Source organism: Pollachius pollachius (assembly GCF_949987615.1).
Source record: "Pollachius pollachius genome assembly, chromosome: 2".
Taxonomy (NCBI): Eukaryota; Metazoa; Chordata; class Actinopteri; order Gadiformes; family Gadidae; genus Pollachius; species Pollachius pollachius.
The window spans coordinates 11,862,105-11,884,691 of NC_136935.1; the positions used below are offsets into that span (position 1 = coordinate 11,862,105).

General features: G+C 44.4%; 1 protein-coding gene and 1 long non-coding RNA gene across 2 annotated transcripts in view; both read right to left on the reverse strand.

The window, feature by feature from the left end:
• Positions 1–478: 478 nt before the first annotated feature.
• On the reverse strand, positions 479–1,751 carry LOC307092004. Its single transcript, XR_013812779.1, has 3 exons — positions 1,377–1,751; positions 1,017–1,067; positions 479–829 (listed from the first exon to the last, which is right to left on the reverse strand). It is a non-coding gene; the product is annotated as an uncharacterized lncRNA (long non-coding RNA).
• A 3,981-nt stretch (positions 1,752–5,732) lies between these two features.
• Positions 5,733–22,587, reverse strand: part of adam12b (ADAM metallopeptidase domain 12b) — a gene marked incomplete at both ends in the record, with an annotated part of 72,430 nt that continues 55,575 nt past the window's right edge. The window contains 12 exons of the mRNA XM_079728801.1: positions 5,733–5,808; positions 6,238–6,407; positions 11,050–11,325; positions 13,525–13,636; positions 13,920–14,106; positions 14,464–14,572; positions 16,297–16,374; positions 16,817–17,015; positions 17,721–17,829; positions 18,206–18,401; positions 19,706–19,795; positions 21,460–21,637. Coding sequence (XP_079584927.1) covers positions 5,733–5,808; positions 6,238–6,407; positions 11,050–11,325; positions 13,525–13,636; positions 13,920–14,106; positions 14,464–14,572; positions 16,297–16,374; positions 16,817–17,015; positions 17,721–17,829; positions 18,206–18,401; positions 19,706–19,795; positions 21,460–21,637 — 1,780 coding nt within the window. The remainder of the gene's footprint in view (positions 5,809–6,237; positions 6,408–11,049; positions 11,326–13,524; positions 13,637–13,919; positions 14,107–14,463; positions 14,573–16,296; positions 16,375–16,816; positions 17,016–17,720; positions 17,830–18,205; positions 18,402–19,705; positions 19,796–21,459; positions 21,638–22,587) is intronic.

A 22,587-nucleotide genomic window follows, 5' to 3' on the forward strand; every position in this document is an offset into this window, starting at 1 on the left:
TATGCAACCAAAGGTCTCAATCTTCTCGCTCGCAGCCAATCAAAGAGCGTTCTTAATTAATTCCACCTGACCTTCATAAGCAACGCTGTAGCAGCGATGCGGGTGCGCAGGGTTTGGACGCACTCTGCACATTTTTTACAACTGTATCAAAAATCTGCGAGTGAGAACTTCTCCAAGATGATCGATGCTTAATTCAGTTTAGACTTGTTACTTTGTGTCCGCTGTTTGTGAGCCCTCAACAAAACGTAACCCCCAGAACTGATGCGGCACCAACGCACCCCCGTACCACTGTTTTTCAAACCATGTGCCGGGGATAGCGGATGGCTAAATAAAATTACAACAAATTACAAAGAATAACATCTCGCCTATATCACACAAGACCGTATGTAAAAACAAGATGTAATTCTGGTTCTTCTGTTATGTTTAAAAACAGCCTGATTCCTAATTCATAACATTGGATAGAGAAATATTATAGGCATCGTATTTATTTATTTATAACAACATTTTACAAACAAAACATTTAGTTCAGATTGATTAACAAAAATACCCAAAACAATCAGCACCCTCCATTATTGTTGTCATTAGGCTGCTTATGTAACACACCATGGCTCAAGATCTCCTCAGGTCCTCGGTAAGAAAAGGCTCTATTTCCTCCAGCACGCTGAGGAAGATGTCCTTTGCTCTGGTTCCGCTGGATGTAAGGGCCCCACTATACAGGTGTTGGGTCTGGTCCTGCGGGGTGTGTTTGGCCGCGATTGAGTCGTAATCCTCCTGACTCAGCATGCTGCGCTCCAGCAGTTTATCCAGGATAGGTGGGAACCTTCGGATCCTTGAAAAATAAAAAAAAATCAGGGAACTGTGGTGTTTGTCCACAAAGTGCTCACCAGGTCTCGCTAGAACTACACAATTCAGACTCTCATGTCCCATTCTTTGTAACAAATTATTTTATAGCAATTATAAATAGGCAAATCGAGAGTGCGAGATGATAAGAGAGAGAGAGAGAGAGAGAGACTAACCTGTGGACGGTGGGGTCGTAGCCTACTGTTGCCACTAGGCCGACTGCAATTCTGCGCCAAAAAATAAATAAATGTCATATATATATGAAAATACTTTCACTTTAGGGATCAAATCATACCTCGTTTCTTGACATTCTGAACATAAAACCTAACTAGGGCAGCTCACAGGAGTCTGATGTAGCCTACGAAAATTGTTTGATGACCCTAAAGTGAAAGTACTTTCATTGGAAGTAATTCGCAATGTCTGAGAATCCACTTTCCATGACGATTCGTGATTAAACCCAAATCGAGAGCGTGTAGGCGCACTGTGGTCTAACAGCGATCTCGTCCTAATACTGTCATCTCCATTAGTCAACTTACTCTCCAGTTCGGCCTCAAGTCCCAAAGCGATTTGGTTACATTCGATGGCCCGCAGCGTTTCCACCGCTACCCTCCCGGCTTTAGCCTCAGTGAAGGTTGAGACGAGAACATCAGCGATACCGATTTCGTCCTTGTCCTCCAGTGCGCTGCGCCTGACCCGAGGCTCTCCCTCCCGCTCACGGTCCAACAGTCTGGCGCAAAACGTCCTCTGTTCTCTCTTACTCAGATCCTCCAGACTTTCTAGCAGAACTTGTCTTATCGTTGAAGCCATAGCTTACACCAATTAGTTATATATTAATTAAATATATTTATATATTATTCATTAATACAAAATGTTGTCTGAACTTCAACGCCACAAACATAGGCTACACTAGACCAGGAAGAGCCCAGATAGAGTCGTGGAATCGTGGTAGCGAAGTCACGCCCTTTCTGGTAAAGCCCATGCGACCTATGAGATCGAAAAATATGAATTGGTTTCAATTGAGAGAAAGTAATTATTTTCTGGTCCCAGTCTTTATATGCCCTGGATAACACATATGTTGTTTGTGGATTTAAAGGTCCTGGACCCATTCTAGGACCTTTTTTTTGTATTTAGTCCCAAACCATCGGTTTGGACTTATAAGGGCGGTGTTATAGGCCCCGAATCTGTACCTGTGTTTTCTACAGTTTTCGCCTTCCCCTTTTCTCCACAGATGAGCTAGAGTGTTGCTGAGGCCAATCAGAAGAGAGGCCCATCAATAAATGGAACAGACCTGTTCAACTCACTCTGATCTCAGTTGCCTCCCTGCCTCAGATCTTTAATTGAGTTTTGTAAGAGCCTTAGTTAAATCGGTTCGGCTGTTTTTTGCCAGCACGCCTCCCTATCCTTATTATGTGCAACTGTGTTGCATATAATGGCTGTTATCTGATTTATAGTATTTATAGTATTGATACTATACTATAGTACTGTTCCTCTTTAGTGAAATAGACTGCTCTTGATCTATCCAGTTTGTAAAGGTGAGTAATATGACGGGGTAAACGCCCCTTTCAAGTAAACGCGCATTCAACCTAAGCGGAAAACATGGCTCGACTAATGACTGACCTAAAGCACTGCAGGAACCGCGGATGAACCCGAAATGAATATGCAAATATATCTGCCAAATATCCAACAACAAACTAACTTTACCACGGTAATAAAAATAGGAAGCTCTAATATAGTACCCCTTCTAACCTTGTGCCCAAACTTGGCCATGTGTTACCTTTGCCTAAAAATCACCTCCAAAACATCCAAGCACCAGCTGTGCTTGAAATTGAATTAATCAAATGAGCCTTTCAACATGTCAATCATTTGCATGATGTAACATACCCTTCATGGATTGGAGCCCAGGTGCAGATCTACACAACATATTTCAAGTTGTCTCAATTACATGGATGTCTAATGAGAACTAAGAGAAGCTGGCAGCTGACACCCCCAGTTAATTAAAGGTGCTGCACGTAAGATTAAAGAGCTATAATTTGTCATGTCGGATCATCAAAAGGTTTTATGTTCTTGACGGGTATGGTAACTGTGGTAACCAGTTGTGAACACTAGGTGGCAGTCCTGAACCATCGCAGCGGAGCGGACCGTCTGATATAAGGTCGAGAGAACATGAGATGTAGGTGCATTGGCACCACCCATGTTTGTGGATATTAAGCTGATTTAACTTCACATTTGAGAGAACAAGGTTTCTCAAGGGACTGATTTCTTTGTTTATGACATAGAAAAAGGGCAATTCTGTAATATAGGCCAATAGAATTAGGCCTATATCAGAGTACAGACGTATGTTTTTGTCATAATTTGCCTTTCCAAATATGATGGTGGAGCAGCGAAGAGAGCAAAAGCAAATGGAAGAGGGGTAGGCCTGAGGTATTTATTCAACTACGAGAGGGCTCTATTTCACGCTTCCTGGGTATCTACAATGTCCTCTTCTCGAACAGAATATACACTCACTGAAGCAAGAAACTGCAGAGGAAAGGGACACAAGGAATATATTCAATTTCCATTGGCCTTGAAGTTGAAGGGTTTGCGATTTAATTGAATAACTTTTCAAAATAAAAGTAAAGTTTGTATAACCTGTACTTTGTACAGGTTATATGTTGGCAATGGAACCCACATCAACATTTTAAATGCATACTTAAGTCATACTGAAGTGTAGCGACTCTTTGGATGGCCGGGGGTAAGATTAAACCGCCTTAACTGCTTTCATCAATGGTTGAAAAGATTGAATCCTTGCAATAATGGTCTGTTTGAGTATAGCAATTATAATAATAAGATCTAATTTGCAAGGAAATGAATGGCCATTAAACATGTTCAACAATGTGAGCAAATGTAATGGCTTTGTTACCAACAGTGTTCATGGCTAATTTCATGACTACCGTTCCATCAAACATCTCAAAATCAAAATGGATTCCATTAATGGTTTAATAGCACATCCTTGAATTGAAGGCCTACTCGGTTAAATGTCCACGCTACATGAACGTTCTCCAGGAGTAGTTTCGTCGGGAAGACATGTCACACGAGGTCATTCAGCTTTTATTTTGAACATTCTGAATAACCTTGACAAGGGGTATTTGGAGCGAATGAAACAACACAGAAGATGATCGATTTCAGTGTCTTTTATTTCGCCCCCATTTTAATATTTCTGCAAATTTCCACTTCATCATCATGAAACCATCATAAACCTATTTTCTTCAATTTGAGCTTTTTTAAATTTGAGTGGAAAATATGTTATACTAGTTGTAAAAAAAGAATATTTACACTATACAATGGCTTCTGAACGCCTAATGGAAATCCATTAGGCGTTGGAACATACAAACAGCGATACAACTTAAGGAACAAATACACACAGTGCAGACGTGTACAGAGTTTCCAGTGAAGAGAACATAGCTACTCTGTAAGCAGGCATGCTGTGTACTGCATCAAAAACCATGAGATTGACTCAAGTTGGCTACAGTATGTGATTATGACCCTATGAGAGCAGAGCAACATGTCTGTGGGTTTTCAATGTCTTGTGGATGCAACACAACATACACTGGATCTGCTGAGCTGACATACAAAGCATGTAATCCAAAAGCTGACGCCAATGGAAAACATATTCAAACACAAAATAATTATGTGTGTGACTGTGTGTGTGTGTGTGTGCGTGTGTGTGTGTGTGTGTGTGTGTGTGTGTGTGTGTTAATAACTTTTATCGGCTCTTGGAGGAAATAAAATCAAAAGAAAAGTGCATGGTCAATGGCGACGTCAAAGAATCATAAATCAAAATGTAGTGCTTGGATGTGTTATCAAAGAAAGAAAATAATAATTTCACTCTGGGAAGCCGAACGCAGCGCTGATGTCATTCTTGTTTGGTATGTTCCTTGTCTGCGTTAGCATGCCAAGTAGCACCAGCACATTCCGCTGGATTTTTTTTACCGTAGAACCTGTGAAAAACACAACTCTGAAGGCTGTGTCTGTCTCTGATAGGGAGGTCCGTTCATCTGTATTCAGCCTGACTATGTGGGTGTTGTGAAGAAGTGAAAACGTTAAACGGTAACTTTCTTTCTGCCCGTCTCTCACAACAGTGTACTTATAAGGTAATGTGCAAGCGTTTGTACCTCGCTGCGGGTGTTTTTCTGACGAGGCGCGATAGAAAACTTTCATGATAGAAAACTTTAATGCCCTTCCAGCGTGAAGTCATGAGGCCCTCTGCAATTAAAAGGAGAAAGGAAAAAAATCCTGGCAGCTCGCTGTGTATACATGGATGTTAAAGTGTTCATGTTAAAAGGGTATCCGAGCGAGAGTAAGTCTACATTGTAAAACACTTGTGTCGTCGTGACCTCAGAGATGCACGGGGAGCAATAACCCAAGCCATGAACTCCTATCGTTTGAAAAACTGAATAAATTAGATTTCTCTTCTCTATAAAATTGCTTTGTGGTCTATGTGGTGCACCCACATTGTCGTATTAAAGTATTAAATCGCCCGGTGAAAAAAGATCAAGCCAAAAAAAACAAGTGATCCTTCGCCGCTTTTCATGTTGCTCTTTCTTTACTTTCATGAGAAAACAAAACAAAAACTAATCGTCCTTCGCCTCCATCAGGTTGCACAAAGTCCTAATAAATACGTAACAGATAAATTAAAGTTCATGTGTACCTGAGTGAGGACTACGTCAGCGCCTTATAAAGGCGTAGCACCAGGTCGGGACGGCAGCCCTCCTTTTCCCTTTTCATGACTGCCCCGAGAACCGCGCCCTGTCCTAACCTGTCACCGGAACGTTCTCTCGGGGCTCGTTAAATAGTGCAAATCAAACGTGATGTCCACGTCGTCGTGGCCTTTGTCTCTCCCTCGGAGGGGTCCGCTACTCCAACGAGATGGCGTCACTGCGGTAGACCTTGTGGGCTTTGGGGGGGATGCGGGGTAACACAGGGGAGTGCCTGGACGGGGAACAGAGCATACAAACATCATGGATGAGGCTGCACGTCGCGCCCACTTGTACACATCATGCAAAGTGCTTGTAAAGTGTAGCATAAATGCAGTTCATTATTAGTATGGATAAATGGGGGACAGGACTATGTACTGGCTAGGGGGATAATTTTTATCTTTTTAAATTCAATAAAATTTGAAATACTTTGTTGATCCCGAAGGGAATGGATTACTCTGCATTTAACCCATCACTATCAGCGCTAGCAGATCTAGGAACACTAGGAGCAGTGGGCAGGCAGAGGGCAGCACTAGGGAACCAACTCCAGGGCTACTGCCTAGTGCCTACATTAAGGACAACGGCAGGACTATTAACTAGTCTTAGTCATTCTACTTTTGGGTACGACCCAGGTACTGGGTTCGATCCTCATGGACAGACCTACCTGTTGGGGAGGGGGATGCTGGGAAGGGGGATGCTGGGTGGGGGTCTGGGCACGGTGGGGATGGGGATGGGCAGGGGTACGCCCCCGTGGATGTGGAAGCTCGGCCGACATCTCCGGCCCAGCGGGTCGGCCGGCAGCGGCTTCTGGGGCGGGCGGGGCTTCTCTGGGTCCTAAAGCCCGACCACACAAAGACATTTACTTAGTGGTGGACGTCACGTTGTGTGTGTGTGTGGCTCAACAAAAGGATGCATATAAAATCCATTGTTCAGTTGAAACATGTTTATATACTGAAGAGCTAATGGGTTTTACGTCCTCTCCAACTGAAGTGCAAGACCTAGTTGGTCAGTGTCTGTTTTGCGACATAACTGTGTTTGTTGCATCATCATTCTATTGGAGACTCCAACACTGTGCAATGCCTGCAGTGAGCATTTCTGTTATTTATTGAAAGGCTGGGTGCAACATGCTATGAGGAACGAATAGTAGGGCACATGTAACGTCACTTATGAAATATGGATTACCGATATGGTATGTAGACTCACTGGGCATATACAGTACAACAGCACTTAATTTGTTCATTTACTGATCCTCACGCACTCACACGCACACGCACACACACACGCACACACACACACACACACACACACACACACTCTCTGTCTCTCTCTACATACATATTCAGATCGCATAAATGGAGAAATCCTTGAGCTGCATAAGAATTTACAGAAGCATCTTACAGAAAATTGAAACCAAAATAATTAGCATATCACTTCATGCATACCATTCAGACAACAATGTGAAGGGGGGCACTAAATCATTCATGAACAGAGTTGCGACGAAGTAGCTGAGAAAAAAAAAAATGCATTGACAACGATAAACAAAGTCACGCAAGGTTATCGCGCCGATGTGTTTACACGCATTCCGGTTAAGACCTGTTTTTGAGGACCTCCATGGGGCCTGCCGAGGGGCGCCAGCCGCAAGGTGAGAGGTACCGCGGGTAATTGGCTACCCAAATGTCCTCCCAGAGGGACCATTATTTTTCGTATTGTCCACATGCTATTCGCCATTCACCTATTGAGATGTGCTGAGGGAATTGCTCGATTCATGCACAACACACAAAACACACTTTAGAAACGTCGAGGACAAATAAAGGACATTTCGTTTGATTCAGTGGTTTCAATTGTCTTGATGAATTACCTGATCACGAGACTTGAGACCTTCGTTTCATCATGGCGATTTGGAATGAAGTCAAGTAATCAAGTGATTGGATCTAACAACCTTTTTTTCGTTTGACGTTCAAGTAAAAATTGTCCCTCGATTGGCTTCTGATGTCTGCTAGGGAGACAGGGCTGTGGACCGCTGAGTGGAATACAGCAGGAGTTCCCCACTCTCGTCGGCCACTTGTGAGAAACCGGTGAAAACAGACGATTGTTTGGAACCGTGACAAGTATCTCCCGCTAAGCTCTTCAAATTCGCCATAAAAGTAATCATTCCGTGTAACCTCAAACAGCAGAACAAAAACCCACATCTGTTAGAATGTCTCAGCTGCTAGGCTGAAGTTAGTACAATCACTAGGTCCTCGTTTAGGAGATTTCAAAGAGAAAGTTAACTGGGTTGGGTTAATTTTGGCCCCTTGTACTTTTTAGCAAGTACAGTGGGGCAAAAAAGTATTTAGTCAGCCACCAATTGTGCAAGTTCTCCCACTTAAAAAGACGAGAGAGGCCTGTAATTTTCACCATAGGTAAACCTCAGCTATGAGAGACAAAATGAAAAAAAAAATCCAGAAAATCACATTGTCTGATTTTTTAAGAATTTATTTGCAAATTATGGTGGAAAATAAGTATTTGGTCACCTACAAACCAGCAGGATTTCTGGCTGTCACAGACCTCTAACTTCTTCTTCTTTAAGAGGCTGTTTACCTGTATTAGTGGCACATGTTTGAACTCCTTATCAGTATAAAAGACACCTGTCCACAACCTCAAACAGTCACACTCCAAACTCCACTATGGCCAAGACCAAAGAGCTGTCAAAGGACACCAGAAACACAATTGTAGACCTGCACCAGGCTGGGAAGTCTGAATCTGCAATAGGTAAGCAGCTTGGTGTGAAGAAATCAACTGTGGGAGCAATTATTAGGAAATGGAATACATACAAGACCACTGATAATCTCCCTCGATCTGGGGCTCCACGCAAGAACTCACCCTGTGGGGTCAAAATGATCACAAGAACGGTGAACAAAAATCCCAGAACCACACGGGGGGACCTAGTGAATGACCTCCAGAGAGCTGGGACCAAAGTAACAAAGGCTACCATCACTAACACACTACGCCGCCAGGGACTCAAATCCTGCAGTGGCAGACGTGTCCCCCTGCTAAAGCCAGTGCATGTCCGGGCCCGTTTGAAGTTTGCTAGAGAGCATTTGGATGATCCAGAACAGGATTGGGAGAATGTCATATGGTCAGATGAAACCAAAATAGAACTTTTTGGTAAAAACTCAACTCGTCGTGTTTGGAGGAGAAAGAATGCTGAGTTGCATCCAAAGAACACCATACCTACAGTGAAGCATTGGGGTGGAAACATCATGCTTTGGGGCTGTTTTTCTGCCAAGGGACCAGGACGTCTGATCCGTGTGACAGAAAGAATGAATGGGGCCATGTATCGTGAGATTTTGAGTGAAAACCTCCTTCCATCAGCAAGGGCACTGAAGATGAAACGTGGCTGGGTCTTTCAGCATGACAATGACCCCAAACACACCGCCCGGGCAACGAAGGAGTGGCTTCGTAAGAAGCATTTCAAGGTCCTGTTGTGGCCTAGCCAGTCTCCAGATCTCAACCCCATAGAAAGTCTTTGGAGGGAGTTGAAAGTCCGTGTTGCCCAGCGAAGGCCCAAAAACATCACTGCTCTAGAGGAGATCTGCATGGAGGAATGGGCCAAAATACCAGAAGCAGTGTGTGAAAACCTTGTAAAGACTTACAGAAAACGTTTGACCTCTGTCATTGCCAACAAAGGGCATGTAACAAAGTATTGAGATGACCTTTTGTTATTGACCAAATACTTATTTTCCACCATAATTTGCAAATAAATTCTTTAAAAATCAGACAATGTGATTTTCTAGATTTTTTTTTTTTCATTTTGTCTCTCATAGCTGAGGTATACCTATGATGAAAATTACAGGCCTCTCTCATCTTTTTAAGTGGGAGAACTTTCACAATTGGTGGCTGACTAAATACTTTTTTGCCCCACTGTATATATTATAAATATGTACAGAATATATATTTTTTCAATGATGGCCTGGCAGTTTGGAAATAAGTGTTGCCTTATTTGGTCGCTGATTGATAAAAACATGCTCACTTCATTTGGCAAAGATACAATGTTGAGGATCTGTGTGGTTTAAAATATTGCACAACCCATTGGCCAATAAAACATGAACAATTCTGTTTCTCTTTCTAAAAATAAGCCTTTTACAAGGTTTACAATCCTAGCCACTACATGTTGTTTGAAATAGGGTTTACATGATTGGCTAATCATGTAAACATGCCTTCTATTCATATTTTATTCGCTCTAACAACGTTGGCTTCACACGGCTGCTTGGTTTTTAATTAGCGTAAATCCAAGCAGGATTATCTTCTCTACTTCATTCCCCACTAATTCTTCAATGCTGAGAAATCAGATATAGGGGCAGGATAGTAAAGTGCTTAGGGGGGGTGGATTCCCAGCCCAAAGCCTGGGAATTTGAGTTTTATCCCCAATGTCTGTGTTGTGCCATCTGAGAGCAAGGTGCCTTAACCCCTACCTGCCCTTTAATGACATGTATCAAGAAATTCAACAGAAGTTCTGAAACATAGGGTCCGGCCTAAACATTACGGCCCTGACATTCTTAAATTGGCGCGTTTGCCGAGACCAACCGGACCAAATCAAAGCGGCCGGAACAACTGCGGGCAGACCCCGTGGGTTCACTGCTTCCCCCCGCATCCCATAATGAAGAGAGAAGCCCCATCAGCAGACCCCCTCTCTGCAGTCAATACTCAAGGAGCCTGATCAGTCGCAGCCCAACATCAATACGGGCACTGGTTAACCGCGGAGACGCAAGATGGTGTCCTGACTCTTAATGCTCTGTTTTGTATGAAGAAATACATTAGCAAACGGCGTTCCCTTTCAAAGCATTATTCGACGGTCCGCTGCATACATATTTATGATTTCCTCCTCATTAACCGCGGTTGTGACAACAATGTGATATTGAACGGCCTCATTGAGACGCAATAACCATCCAAAATAAAACCCGGTGTCATTTTCAATTTGAAATCCACATCTGCTGGGCTAATTACAACAAGACTCTCATCACACACACATGCACGCACACACGCACATGCAGACACACACGCACACACAAAATAGCCTCAAATAGATTATACTGGTAGAATAAAACACACACCCACACATAAAGGACCCTCAGTAGAATAGACTAGCAGAATAACACACACCCACACACAAAAGACCCCCAATAGAATAGACTAGCAGAATAACACCCACAACCACACACAAAAGACCCCCAATAGAATAGACTAGCAGAATAACACCCACAACCACACACAAAAGACACCCAATAGAATAGACTAGCAGAATAACAAACACACCCACACACAAAGTACCCCCAATAGAATAGACTAGCAGAATAACACACACACCCACACACAAAAGATCCCCAGTAGAATAGACTAGCAGAATAACACCCACACCCACACACAACTAGCAGAATAACACCCAAACACAAGGGACCCCCAGTAGAATAGACAGAGAGTGCAGAATGACACACACCTGGTCCACTATGTAGGAGGTGGGCTGGCGAGGCAGGCTGTGGAAGGGCGTGGTGCCGGCGGCCAACTGCAGGGGCAGGTGGGAGGCAGGGTGGGTCGGCCTGAGCCTGTGGTGGGCTGGGAGGGGAGGCAGGGTGGGCTGGCTAGACCGGCCCACGCTCAGGGACACGGGCATGGGGTGGCTGATGTGCAGCGGCTGGTAGACCGGGAGGCGGCGCAGGCTCTGGGATTGGAGGTTGCAAGGGGGAAGCAGGGGCTCTGAACTCAGGAGAGAGGGCTGGGGGGAGAGCGAGAGAGAGAGCATGGGAGAGAGGGGGAGAACGAGGGGGGAACAGAGCGGGAGGGAGAGAGGAGAGACAAAGGCCTTATTTGTAGTTATTAAGTTCATTGTTTGATCGAAAAATGTGTTTTACCCCTTCTAGCAAAAACATTTCTGTCCTGTGTTCTGCATAATTTCCTGTCTTCATAATTTCTCTGGCTCTTTCAACCTTTCTGTTACTGCGTTTGGTGTGGGGCCATCAGGCCACCTTTTATTTGTACAATTCAATCACGGAAAGTACGACTTTCGACATTAATAGAATTGTAACTTTGTGACGGATGTTCAGGTGATAGCTTGAGTCAGAACATGAACAAAACACTGTCCTTAATCCTGTCGGAATAGGGACAGGATATTGTAATGGTTAGTGGGTTCCATACTGGGTTCCAGCTCCCTATGTCCCTGGCCGACCTGCAGGGATCCTGTAGTAAGATAACCTAACTCTCCATCGCTTCCCACATTAATCTGTATTCACCCAAAGTCAATCTGTATAGAAACCCGCCTCCTAAACGACTACACAGTAAACAGTCCTAACAAAAAATGAGACTGTTGGAAGCCAAATCGGAACCAATTGTCCACGGCAGCTGTCAGTGCCACGGCGCCAGAAAAAACACCTGAAATGACCAGGCTAGTTGGCGGGCAGAGACACACGCACACGCACACGCACACGCACACGCACACACACACACACACACACAGACACACGCAAACAGACACAGACACACGCACGCATGCACACACCTTGTAAAGATGGGAGCCGGCCATCTGTACATCTGGATGACCCAGTGTAATCGGCCTCTCCCAATTATCCTCACAGTTGGACGGTATAGTGGCTGTCCACCAGAGATAATGAAGTGATTTAATTGGTGCTGGCTGATCACACCCGGGCAGGGTATTTATCCATGTCGTGAAAGACACATTTATGGAGTAACTTGTGGTTGTATTGCGGCCTCGATGCCAGAGTGTCATGAAAGAAGCCGGCGTGTGGAGTTATAAAGGTTAACAACCGCAGAAGTCTGAGAGTCTCGTCTGCTCCCGTCTGAGGACAGATAATAGGGCCACACATCATTCTGCAATCGAGTCACTCGTCTAGTCTGTCGCTTGCCTCTCGTCTGTCTCCAAACACTCTGCTGGCAGACAAACCTGACTTTGTTTTTGCAAAGGGAAGACGGCGTGATTTCTGTTCGTACCGATTTCAAGCGATACGTTTCTGACAGTGAATGTGTTACACAGAGAAGTATTTGAGGCAGGGGTTGTTGACGTGTTTTTTTGGTGCGGGAAATACAGTACGTGCATCTAGTAAAACATTAAAGGAATGATGAGCATACCAAAGAAAACTCAATGTCAAAACTAACGTCAAAGTCAATGTTCCATTGTCAAAGTCTTCATGTGTATTATAATTGAAATGCATCTCCAAATTCCAAATGTCAGGACGTGTCTTACATCGAATTCCTGAATTATAAATAACATGGAATGAATACAGTACATCCCTGCATGAATGAGACGCATGCATTAACCAACAGCACACACCGCTCTCTCCAAACCCAATGTCAACGTTTGACGAGTACAAACATCAACAGCCATCCCATTCCACCTGGCATGCCTGAATCAATCAAGCGCATTGTGCCGCCTGGAAAAGAAAACCATTTCACCGCAGACAGAAACAATACAACAGGCAGGAGTATTATGACAGTTTTCTATTCATTAAAACACCCAGCGTCATTGTATTCCACACACTTTTGGCTGCTGCCAACGACTCACTATAATTCATCTTTCTTCAAGAGAGATTCTGTGTCTGAATCAATTACCTTGCATGAACCCCCTGTTTGTTTTCACACCGAGCCGGTAGGTAAATAGGTTTGGATAAGCGTGACCGTGCCAAACCCTGGCTTATTGTCAGCCTACTGCAGAGACCCACAGCCGCTAATAGAGAATTATTACAATAGCAATCATAGTCAAGGAGCGTGACAGGAGTTAACACGTTTACACGCAGGCGCACACAAACACACATGCGTATGCGGACGCATGCGGACACGCGGACACACACACACACACACTGTGCTTTTCCAAGCACTTATCTCTTCAGAAGACAAATTGCAGATCGAGAGAGAGAGAAAGGAAGAGAGAGAGGTGGAGGAAGCAACTGAGAATGCCAGCTACCTTGTATATGTTGTGGTTTCCAGAGGACCTGATTGGGGACTTGTGCTGTGGGGACAATCTGAACATGGACTGGGTCTTTGTGGGACTGGTGGGTCTGCTCGCCTCAATAGATCTGCAGAGAAACAAACGGTATTTCTTATTAAAGGGACGATGCTCTAGTACTTTGTAACATTAGTTACAAAGTCAACTCCCTTTTCCGACAAAACAATAGATCCTGGAAAAGTTGGACCATTGACGTCCTTGCTGGGATAAGTGGTCTCCAAGGTGAACCAATGAGGTCAACGGTCCAACCTTTCCGGGATTTCTTTCGCAAGAACCAGTGTTGATGTGTCAGACCACGCTGTTGAGGAAGCCCGGCATATCGGCGGAGCTCTGAGTGCGGCGAGGAGGGTCACCTGAGCTTCCACATGCTGTTGTTCTTCTTGGCGAACAGGAAGTGCAGCACTGACTTCCTCTTGAGGAACACCACCAGGGTGAGGCCTAGCAGGATGGCCAGGAGCACCAGGATCGCCACGGTAACCGACACACTGTCCGCTGACACGCCGTATGACAACACACACGTTAATACGCACACGCGCACGTCTACATGTGGGACGAGATGACGACGCACACACACAGCACAAGGACGCATACGATGACACACGCATGACATAATGTCGGGAGAGAAGGGACAATTATATAACAACTGATACAATAAGCAGAACCCTCATATAAGAAACCTTTCATTGAAATACAATTTAAATACAAGTTAATCAATTAATTAATTTCTTAATTATTAATTTTAACATATTTTCCCTTAGGGCATTTTCAATTTTGTCTTGGAGTTAAACTCCCTTACCACCAGACTATCCTGCACGCTATACGAATGCTAAACAGTTTATATCGGCACTGGGTTCTTTAGGTCATCAGTAGCTGTGGAGGTGTGAATAGACACCCTACCTGCCACTCTCATGGGCCCGCTGTCGATGCTGCCCCCGAAGCCTGAACCCTGGCAGAGGGGGGGCGCCCAATGGGACTCACAGTGGCAGTTCTTCTTGTTGTTGCACACCTGGGAACACAACATCAGCACTCGTCAGGTCAGGGCTTCCCCACCGCTTCTGGCCAGGGAGCTCACTCTAAGGTCTGAAAGTTCTTGCAAACCCCATTATTGGTTACCGTTAGTTGTTACAGATAAGTTTGCTCGTAGCTACGAATCATTAGACTGTTAGTAGACCGGGATTTTTCCCCTTTAAAAATCTTCAACCAACAAAGTCAAGTTAAATATCTATGTCTTATATGCCAGCAATCTTGATTTTGTGGATTGAAAAAACAGCGAAAAATAAGAATATGCCAATTACTGCAATATTTCGCTATGAATTATTCAATATTTGTATACTATGTTTAATCCTGTACAGTGCTAGAACTATTCACAGGAAATGTAAATGCTATTGGAAATGCTCATCTCACACAATTCAGAAATTGTCTATCAGTGAACAAAACTTAATAAAAACAAATCTCAGGATAAAGCAAGATTCAAAACGTTGATTCTTAACTTCCAGCCAAAAAAGTTGTCATTATACATTTCCTTAGCTTGTTGTCGCTGATCCCAAACATGCTTATCTGTTGTTACAGACTTTTCTGAATAATAGAGAAGTGCTTTACGCACTTTGATCTATTATGCATTGGGAAAAAGGAAATGATTTGATCAGTCGATCAGGAGATGTAAAACATATAGTTTCATTCATCTCTGTGATAGAGACTGAAGTTCGGCAGAAGCCATTTTAAAAAGTAAATCTGGCTGCAGGCGAAGCCTTGGCAGAGCTAAACCACAAAGTACATAAAAGATGAAAGAGTTCTGTTCAAATATTGATAAGAAAATGGGAAGAGAAATCTGAACTTGTTTAAAGCAAGCACCGGCCATTGTCCTGATCCTGTTGGTATTTCAGAAGGTTTAGAAGGTATTTTCCCCTTCACACGAAGTCAGCTTTTTTATATTTTTTATATTTTACAAATACATCAACGATATGCATTTGAGATGTAAACTTGAAAAAACATGACAGGTTATGTGATTAAAAGCAGGTTATCCAAAAGGTATTTTTTTGTATACTGTGCAGTTCCTTGCAGCAAACTCCACAGATGATGGACAGATCCTTAAGTGGGGTGTAAACGATGCTGTTTAACAGAATTGATTTCACCTCAGAGGGCCAATAAAGATTGATAGAACGGCACAGCTGCCATAACTCACACTGTAGGTCCATTGTTGCTTCCGCGCCGCACAGCGAAGACAGATAGCAAACACTGTTCCGCTAATGCCGTGGTTAGCATCGCTCCTCCGCATACTTTAAATGATGAAATGCTACAATAATAGCACTTGAGGAGAATTGCAAGAGGTACCGAAATTTATCGCTTTTTAATGAACCTCTGAGCAATCCCTTGAACATATTGTCTACAACTTTAAACCAAATTGTAATGACTACTTTTTACCTAAATTAAATCATCTATACATGGAGCAGGATAGTGTATGAGCTCGTGGGTTTGAATCCCAGCACTAAAGTACTGTATTTGATCCACAGCTTACTTGGAGGCTTTCTCGAACAAGAGGGCGAACCCTCTGCCCTTTGGATGATATATTTGGCTAAAGGTCTAAAATGGTCAATAATCCACCTAATGTCTAATGGTGACTACAGTTATGAATGTAGTTCCTGTGCAGCTTTTGTCCCATCCAGAGGTAACACTTAAAAAAAAACACAAAACCAAGAACATGGAGCCATCATCTGGTGTTGACTAACTCACCCCACGCCCGCTGCACTTTCCAGAACATTCATGGACGCCAAACTCACTGACGTTCTGGCACTGGCGATTCAGGCACATCTTTTCAGATGGAGAGAATATACGTAAGCATGTGTACTGTATATATGAAGAGCAAGTAAGTGTAGTGTAAGTACACAGGTTTAGGGCTGCAGTATATTGCAGTATATAATATTTATTGAGTTGGTGAAAGGGTTAGTGTTCGTGCTGCAGTAGTATGTATTGAACATGTGAAAGGGTTAAAGGTTAGTGTTAGTTTGTATTGTGTAGGTGAAAGGGTTAATGTTAGTTCTGCAGTACTATGTGTTGAGCATGTGAAAGGGTTAAAGGTTATTGTTAGTTCTGCAGTAGTATGTATTGAGCATCTGAAAGATTTAGTGTTAGTTCTACAGTGGTATGTATTGGGTTGATGAAAGGGTTAAAGGTTAGTGTTAGTTCTGCAGTACTATGTATTGAGTATGTGAACAGTTGTAAATTACAGCATGTCCAAAGCGTTTCCCCTCACCATTCCCTCGCCACACTTGGTACCGGATAGAACCAGTCCGGGGTCCGGCATGTCGTCCCCGAGGTACACGTGGGTCCCCCGACACAGGATGCGACCCCCTTCCTGCAGGGGGATGTTGGTCTCTATGGAAACGGCATTAGTTCCAATGACAGGGCGATTGGCCCCTCCCTGGCACTGGATTTTACCACACTTTGCGTCCCTGTGTATCAAAACACACACACACACACACACACACACACACGCACACGCACACACACACACACACACGCACACACACACACAAAACCACACACACACACACACACAACCACACACAAACACACACACACACACACACACACACACATATATTAATTTGTGAAAAGATAGCACTACATGCGTGACTGTGTTAAGGAGTGATATGTAAACTGTCAAAACAAAGACACAATAAATGAACCGATGCTTATAAACAGATGCATATGTGTGGTGGAAGGGGACAAAAACGTTAGTGTCACACCCTGGTTAACCCTAGGACGGGTCCTAACAACAGTATCACATCAACATCTAAGTGTGCATTTTGGGTATTGAGTGCATTTTCCGCCTGTGATGATAATCGCTCAAAGGCAGCGAACAACTCTGCTAAGTGCTCCATTCATTAGAGCAATTACATCAATTAGCGGGGGGCCTTGATTAGGGAGAACTCCACTCAAGTGTGAGGATGACGGAACAATTAGCGAACAACAATTGCATGGATTGATTAGCTAATTAGCTGGAGGCAATTATAAGGTGTCACGCCAGTCTTTTTTGATTTTTTCGGGGTCTTTGATTGCGCTAATGTGATAGATTATTGAGGACGATACGGAGTGAGCTTGTTTTGTGCAGTGTACTTTTCACCCCAGCTCAGCAGCAGCGGTTTCGGTCTTACCTCGCCTCACATTTGGCGAAGGAGCCCTTGGAATCTTTCCCACAGTTCCCGTAGGGGTCCCCTGCAGAGTTCACCCTCTCAAAGCAGATCTCTGGGGCAGGGGTGGCTCCTGAATAGAGAATAAAAGAAAGATGGAAGATAGGAGCAATTTAAATTGAGACCTCGAGGACAAAAGAGGAGAGGAGGCGGGTGGTGAGAAAGATGGAATATAATGTAACTATTTAAAGACCCGAAATAAACTCCCATTAAACCCTTCATCAAACTTACATGGGTTTGACAAAGAGTAAAGAAACTGTAAAAAATGAGTGAAAGAGGCCATCAGACTGAGTAATTAAGAGAGAGAAAGAAAAACAGAGAGTGAAAGATAGAGTTGGAGCAAGGCCAATGGAGAGTGTCGACAGATGAGCAGAAACACATCGACAAAGGGGCTAGTGTGAAGGTGTGTGAGAGACCAAGATCACACAGGTTTGTGGTTGGGGACTCACCGGGTCCCCACAGAGTGATGCACTGCTGCTCGTGGGTCTGGCAGATGCCGTTGTAGCAGTAGCCGTCCACGCTGGCGCAGGCGTGGCCGTCGTGCAGGTACACGTTGGCCGGGCAGTGGGGGCTGGTGCCAGTGCAGAACTCTGGCAGGTCGCACGAGTTCCCCGCCTCGCGGCACGGCGTGCCCGCTAGCTTCAGCTGTCGGAACAGTTTGGTTATAATGAGGCGGCAGTAGCTCAGCGGGTTCGCTGGTAACCGCAAGGTTTCTAGCTCGATCCCCGGCTCCTCCTAGCTGTGAGTGTTGAGGTGTCCCTGAGCAAGGCACCTAACTCCAACGGCTTCAGACGAGATGGCTGTCGCCTTGCATGGTTGACTCCATGGTGAGTGAATGTGTGCAAGAATGGGTGAAGGTCAGGCAATATTATGAAGCGCTTTTATCCAAAGAGCTATATAAATGCAGTCCATTTGCCATAATGAGGCGTGTTTTAGACGCCGACCTACAGCCGTGTTTCGGTGTCAATGCTGGACACTAAGGTACATGCACACACGCAAGTGTTCAGTTACGCATACAAAAACGTACAAACATGCACACAGATGAAAATATGGACACACACTGACGTCCGTGAATGCATATGAAGACAAGAACACACATGCAGATAAACGCCCACACACACGGTTTCATGGTGTGCAGTGAGGCATCTCCTGTGCTTTCTGTTCCACGTGAGAACAAGATGTAATTTAGCCGTGAATAAAATCAATGCTAAGAGACGTTTCTCAACATGAATCAATATGGAAACTAGGCTACAAACACAATGCGCTGCTACAAAGCACTTCATCATCGGCAGCAACAATACCTTTTCAATGGAAGCGCAAACACAAACCTGTGATATTTTTTTACACAAATGCATTTACATGACAAAGGCAAATGCGCTGCTCAAGCATGATGCGGTGGGACAGGCGTCATCGCTCCTCCACATTGATTTGAACGTATGAAATGATTGGGTTCTGATGCACGCTTACACTGTCATTCTATTTACAGTGAAATATTAATGTCTATACATGGGATATATATATATATAATGTGGATATTCTAGAGTTTATATACATTGTATTTTATAAATATATTTATTCAAAGAAATCGATTTCTGGAACTCTATATTTCATGCTCTTATAGTCCTACTTATTGTGTCGTTTTGTTTTAACCTAAAACCCAGATGGGGCCTTGACCTTAGAATTGTGATCCTCAGAACTACCCTGTATTTAACTGTGCATTTGATACATAAACCTCTTCAATCCTTAATATTTAAATATAATGTTAGTGTAACATTATTAACTGGAGAGCAGAGCAGAACGTTCACACACGGTTGGCAGAGCCTGGCAAGAACATTGGATTTTACACCTGTTGTTCATGTTGTTCAGTGTTGTACATGTTCACTGACCCTTTAAGATACAACAGTTAAACATTGATCCTTGTGAGCTAGGTTATTGATTCTCCTCCTTACCATGCAGTCGTCACAGCACTGTCCGTGCGCACACACCGAGTCTCCCTTCAGAGTGCACATGGTAGCGTTGCAACACGGGTTCATGCATTCCTGGTAGAGGCACACACACAAACACACACAAAATCATGTGAGTGCAGAAGAAGAGAGAAACAATAATTGCATCAACAGAGGGCATCAGCTAAGAGGAGATGAGCCCTCCATGTCGTGACATATTCATGAGACACAATGTCATGATCAATTTTTTTTGTCGTCATCATGTCTTTGGTGATGTCATTCATGGAGGGAGGATTAGCTGCTTTTGAAGGACCACTGTGTTCAGAGTCTTTATTAGTACTTCTGTTAAATGTTCGTTTATATACACTATATTCCAATACAAGAGGAGGCTATGAAGGTGTAGGTAGTCCCCACCTATCTGACAGGACAGGTACAAGTGCATGCATCTCAACAGGAAGAGCCATGAGTGAAATGTTTACGGTTGCAGCCGGGACACGCTGCCTCTATCACCATCCGTCTCCCAAGCACTCAGTTCCTTTGTTCACTCTTTAGTCTGAGCAGAACTTTTGTTATTAGATTTGTTAAGGCACTGCTCCGCTACATTAGATTTAACCTTGTTGAAGATTTCCAGATCGATAAACAGAGGGAATTGGTTCTGTTTGTTTCTCTGGCCGAATGGACTAACTGGCAGGATGTTGGAAATGTGTGTTCTGTGCTGAGGTGATGTATCTCTTGGGCAGGGTCCATACATGTCTCTGTTGCCTGAGTGGCGGGCCGGGTCGTCTGGGCTAATAGGGTGGACGATGGATGTGGGTTTGATCTTAAACTGACCGAATACGTGGCTACGTTTCAAGGCATTGCGTTTGAGTGTGCCTTTGCATGCGTTTGTTTGTATTTAGAAAAAGAGAGAGAGGGTTTCGGACCGAGAAAGAGAGGGAATGAGAACACATTGAACGAGAGAGAAAGAGGTTGAGAGAAAGAATTAAGAAATAGATGGAAGTGAAGAGAGCGAAACTGAGTGAGAGAGAGAGAGAGAGAGAGAGAGAGAGAGAGAGAGAGAGAGAGAGAGAAAGAGAGTGAAATAGACGGAACGAGAAAGAGAGAGAGGGAGAGAGAAAACGAGAAATAGATGGAAAGAGGGAGAGGAAAAAAGCAGAAAGTTGTTTGAACTGCACCGGCAAACAATGCTGGTGCTCTGGCTTGCGCTGATTACACATTTCTATGTTTCATTTGTCAGGCATTTGGACGCTGCGTGTGATTAATGGAGCGGCTCGGGGGAAACGACATCACGGCGGCGGCGTCTGTCAGAAGCCCGTTCAGCCGTGTGGGGTGTGGGAGAGGGAGGGATGTAAACACACACGCTCCTATCAGACACACCTGCTGCCGGGATTGGGCCCTCAAAACTTTTCTTTCTTGTTCGTTCTGTTGTTTCCTTTTTTCATCTTACCAGAAACAATGAAAATGACAACACGGTTGGAGGTACGCTCCATCTCGCCTTCAGGGGTGTAGATTAAAATAAGGGGTTTTAATGTGTGGAGACCTATTATCATGGTTATATTTCAAATTTCAATGTATGTGAACTGATGGTGAATTGCATCTCGTTGCGTCTCACCGGTCAAACCGAGTGTATATCCAATTCTCCATCCAGAAACTCAATGTTTTCCAACACAAGCCCTCCAGTTTGTTGTGGACTAAACTCAAACACCTCTTAACTCCTCATTGGCCCGTGATGAATCCTAGCCATGCAGCTGAAGCCTTACCTCGGGCTCCCCGCAGTCGCACTCCTCCCCCTCCTCCACGTAGCCGTTGCCACATTTCTGCCCCCCGTAGAGCACCTTGACCTCGGGCATGTTGTAGAGACACATGCCCACGCCCTTCTCCAGGCTGGCCGCCAGGTCCTTCTTACTGCAGCTGCTGAACACCGTGGGGAAGGGATACCTGCGGGGGGGGAGAGCAGTAGATGGACTCGGTTAGGTTACAGTGGATTCAAATGGAGGGAGGGAGGGAGGGAGTGAAATACAGAGAAAGAAACCATCAGTGAGTGAGTGAGTAGATGATGAAGAAATAAAAAGAGAATGAAATCAAAAAGGGCAATGGAAGACAGAAAGATAGAAGAAAAGCAAGGCACAGAGAAACCACCAGAATGGTTATTCTGCCTGTCTGGAGGATGAATGCCCAAAGTGCCCAAGACTAGCCCATGTCTTTGGGTAAACGGCCACTCCAGCGATCCTTCTACCTGTGGCCAATAGGAGGGCATCGCACACTGAGGACAGAGTGACCTGGATAGCAGCCAGCTACAGTCTTAAATCAGAGCTCAGTGAAGACAAAGCTGAGACCCATGCACCCATCGGAACGCCATCAGGGACAACAATAAATGAGAGAGAGAGAGAGAGAGAGAGAGAGAGAGAGAGAGAGAGATCTATCTATCAACTGATGAATTCTGAAGTCTGACAGACGGATCATTTGACAGTCACAGTCATCCTCCCAATCACCTCCATTCGAGCGAGGCCAGACAGGTTAACCCTTTAAAGTGAGAGACAAACGTCTGGGCAGCAGGCCGCCTCTGCTCCTCGCTAGCATTTGTGTCTGGCTGACCCCTCCGGCAAGGCTGTCTGCTCCAGAGCAGATATGAAAAGACCCCCAGGAGGCATCATAGCCCTGAGCCACATCATCACAACAACAACAACAACCACCACCACCACCAAAACCGGCACACGCAATCGACCTACCACTGACAAGACGGAGAGGAATTTGGCTTCTAAAAAGGGGATGATGAAGGGGGGAGGCAGGGAAGGCCGTATCTCTATGCTCCCACCGCCTGGGTCAAGACCAGCACAGCGTACGGTGAAGCGGACATTTGTTTGGAAAAACTCCTGCAGAGCTACCAA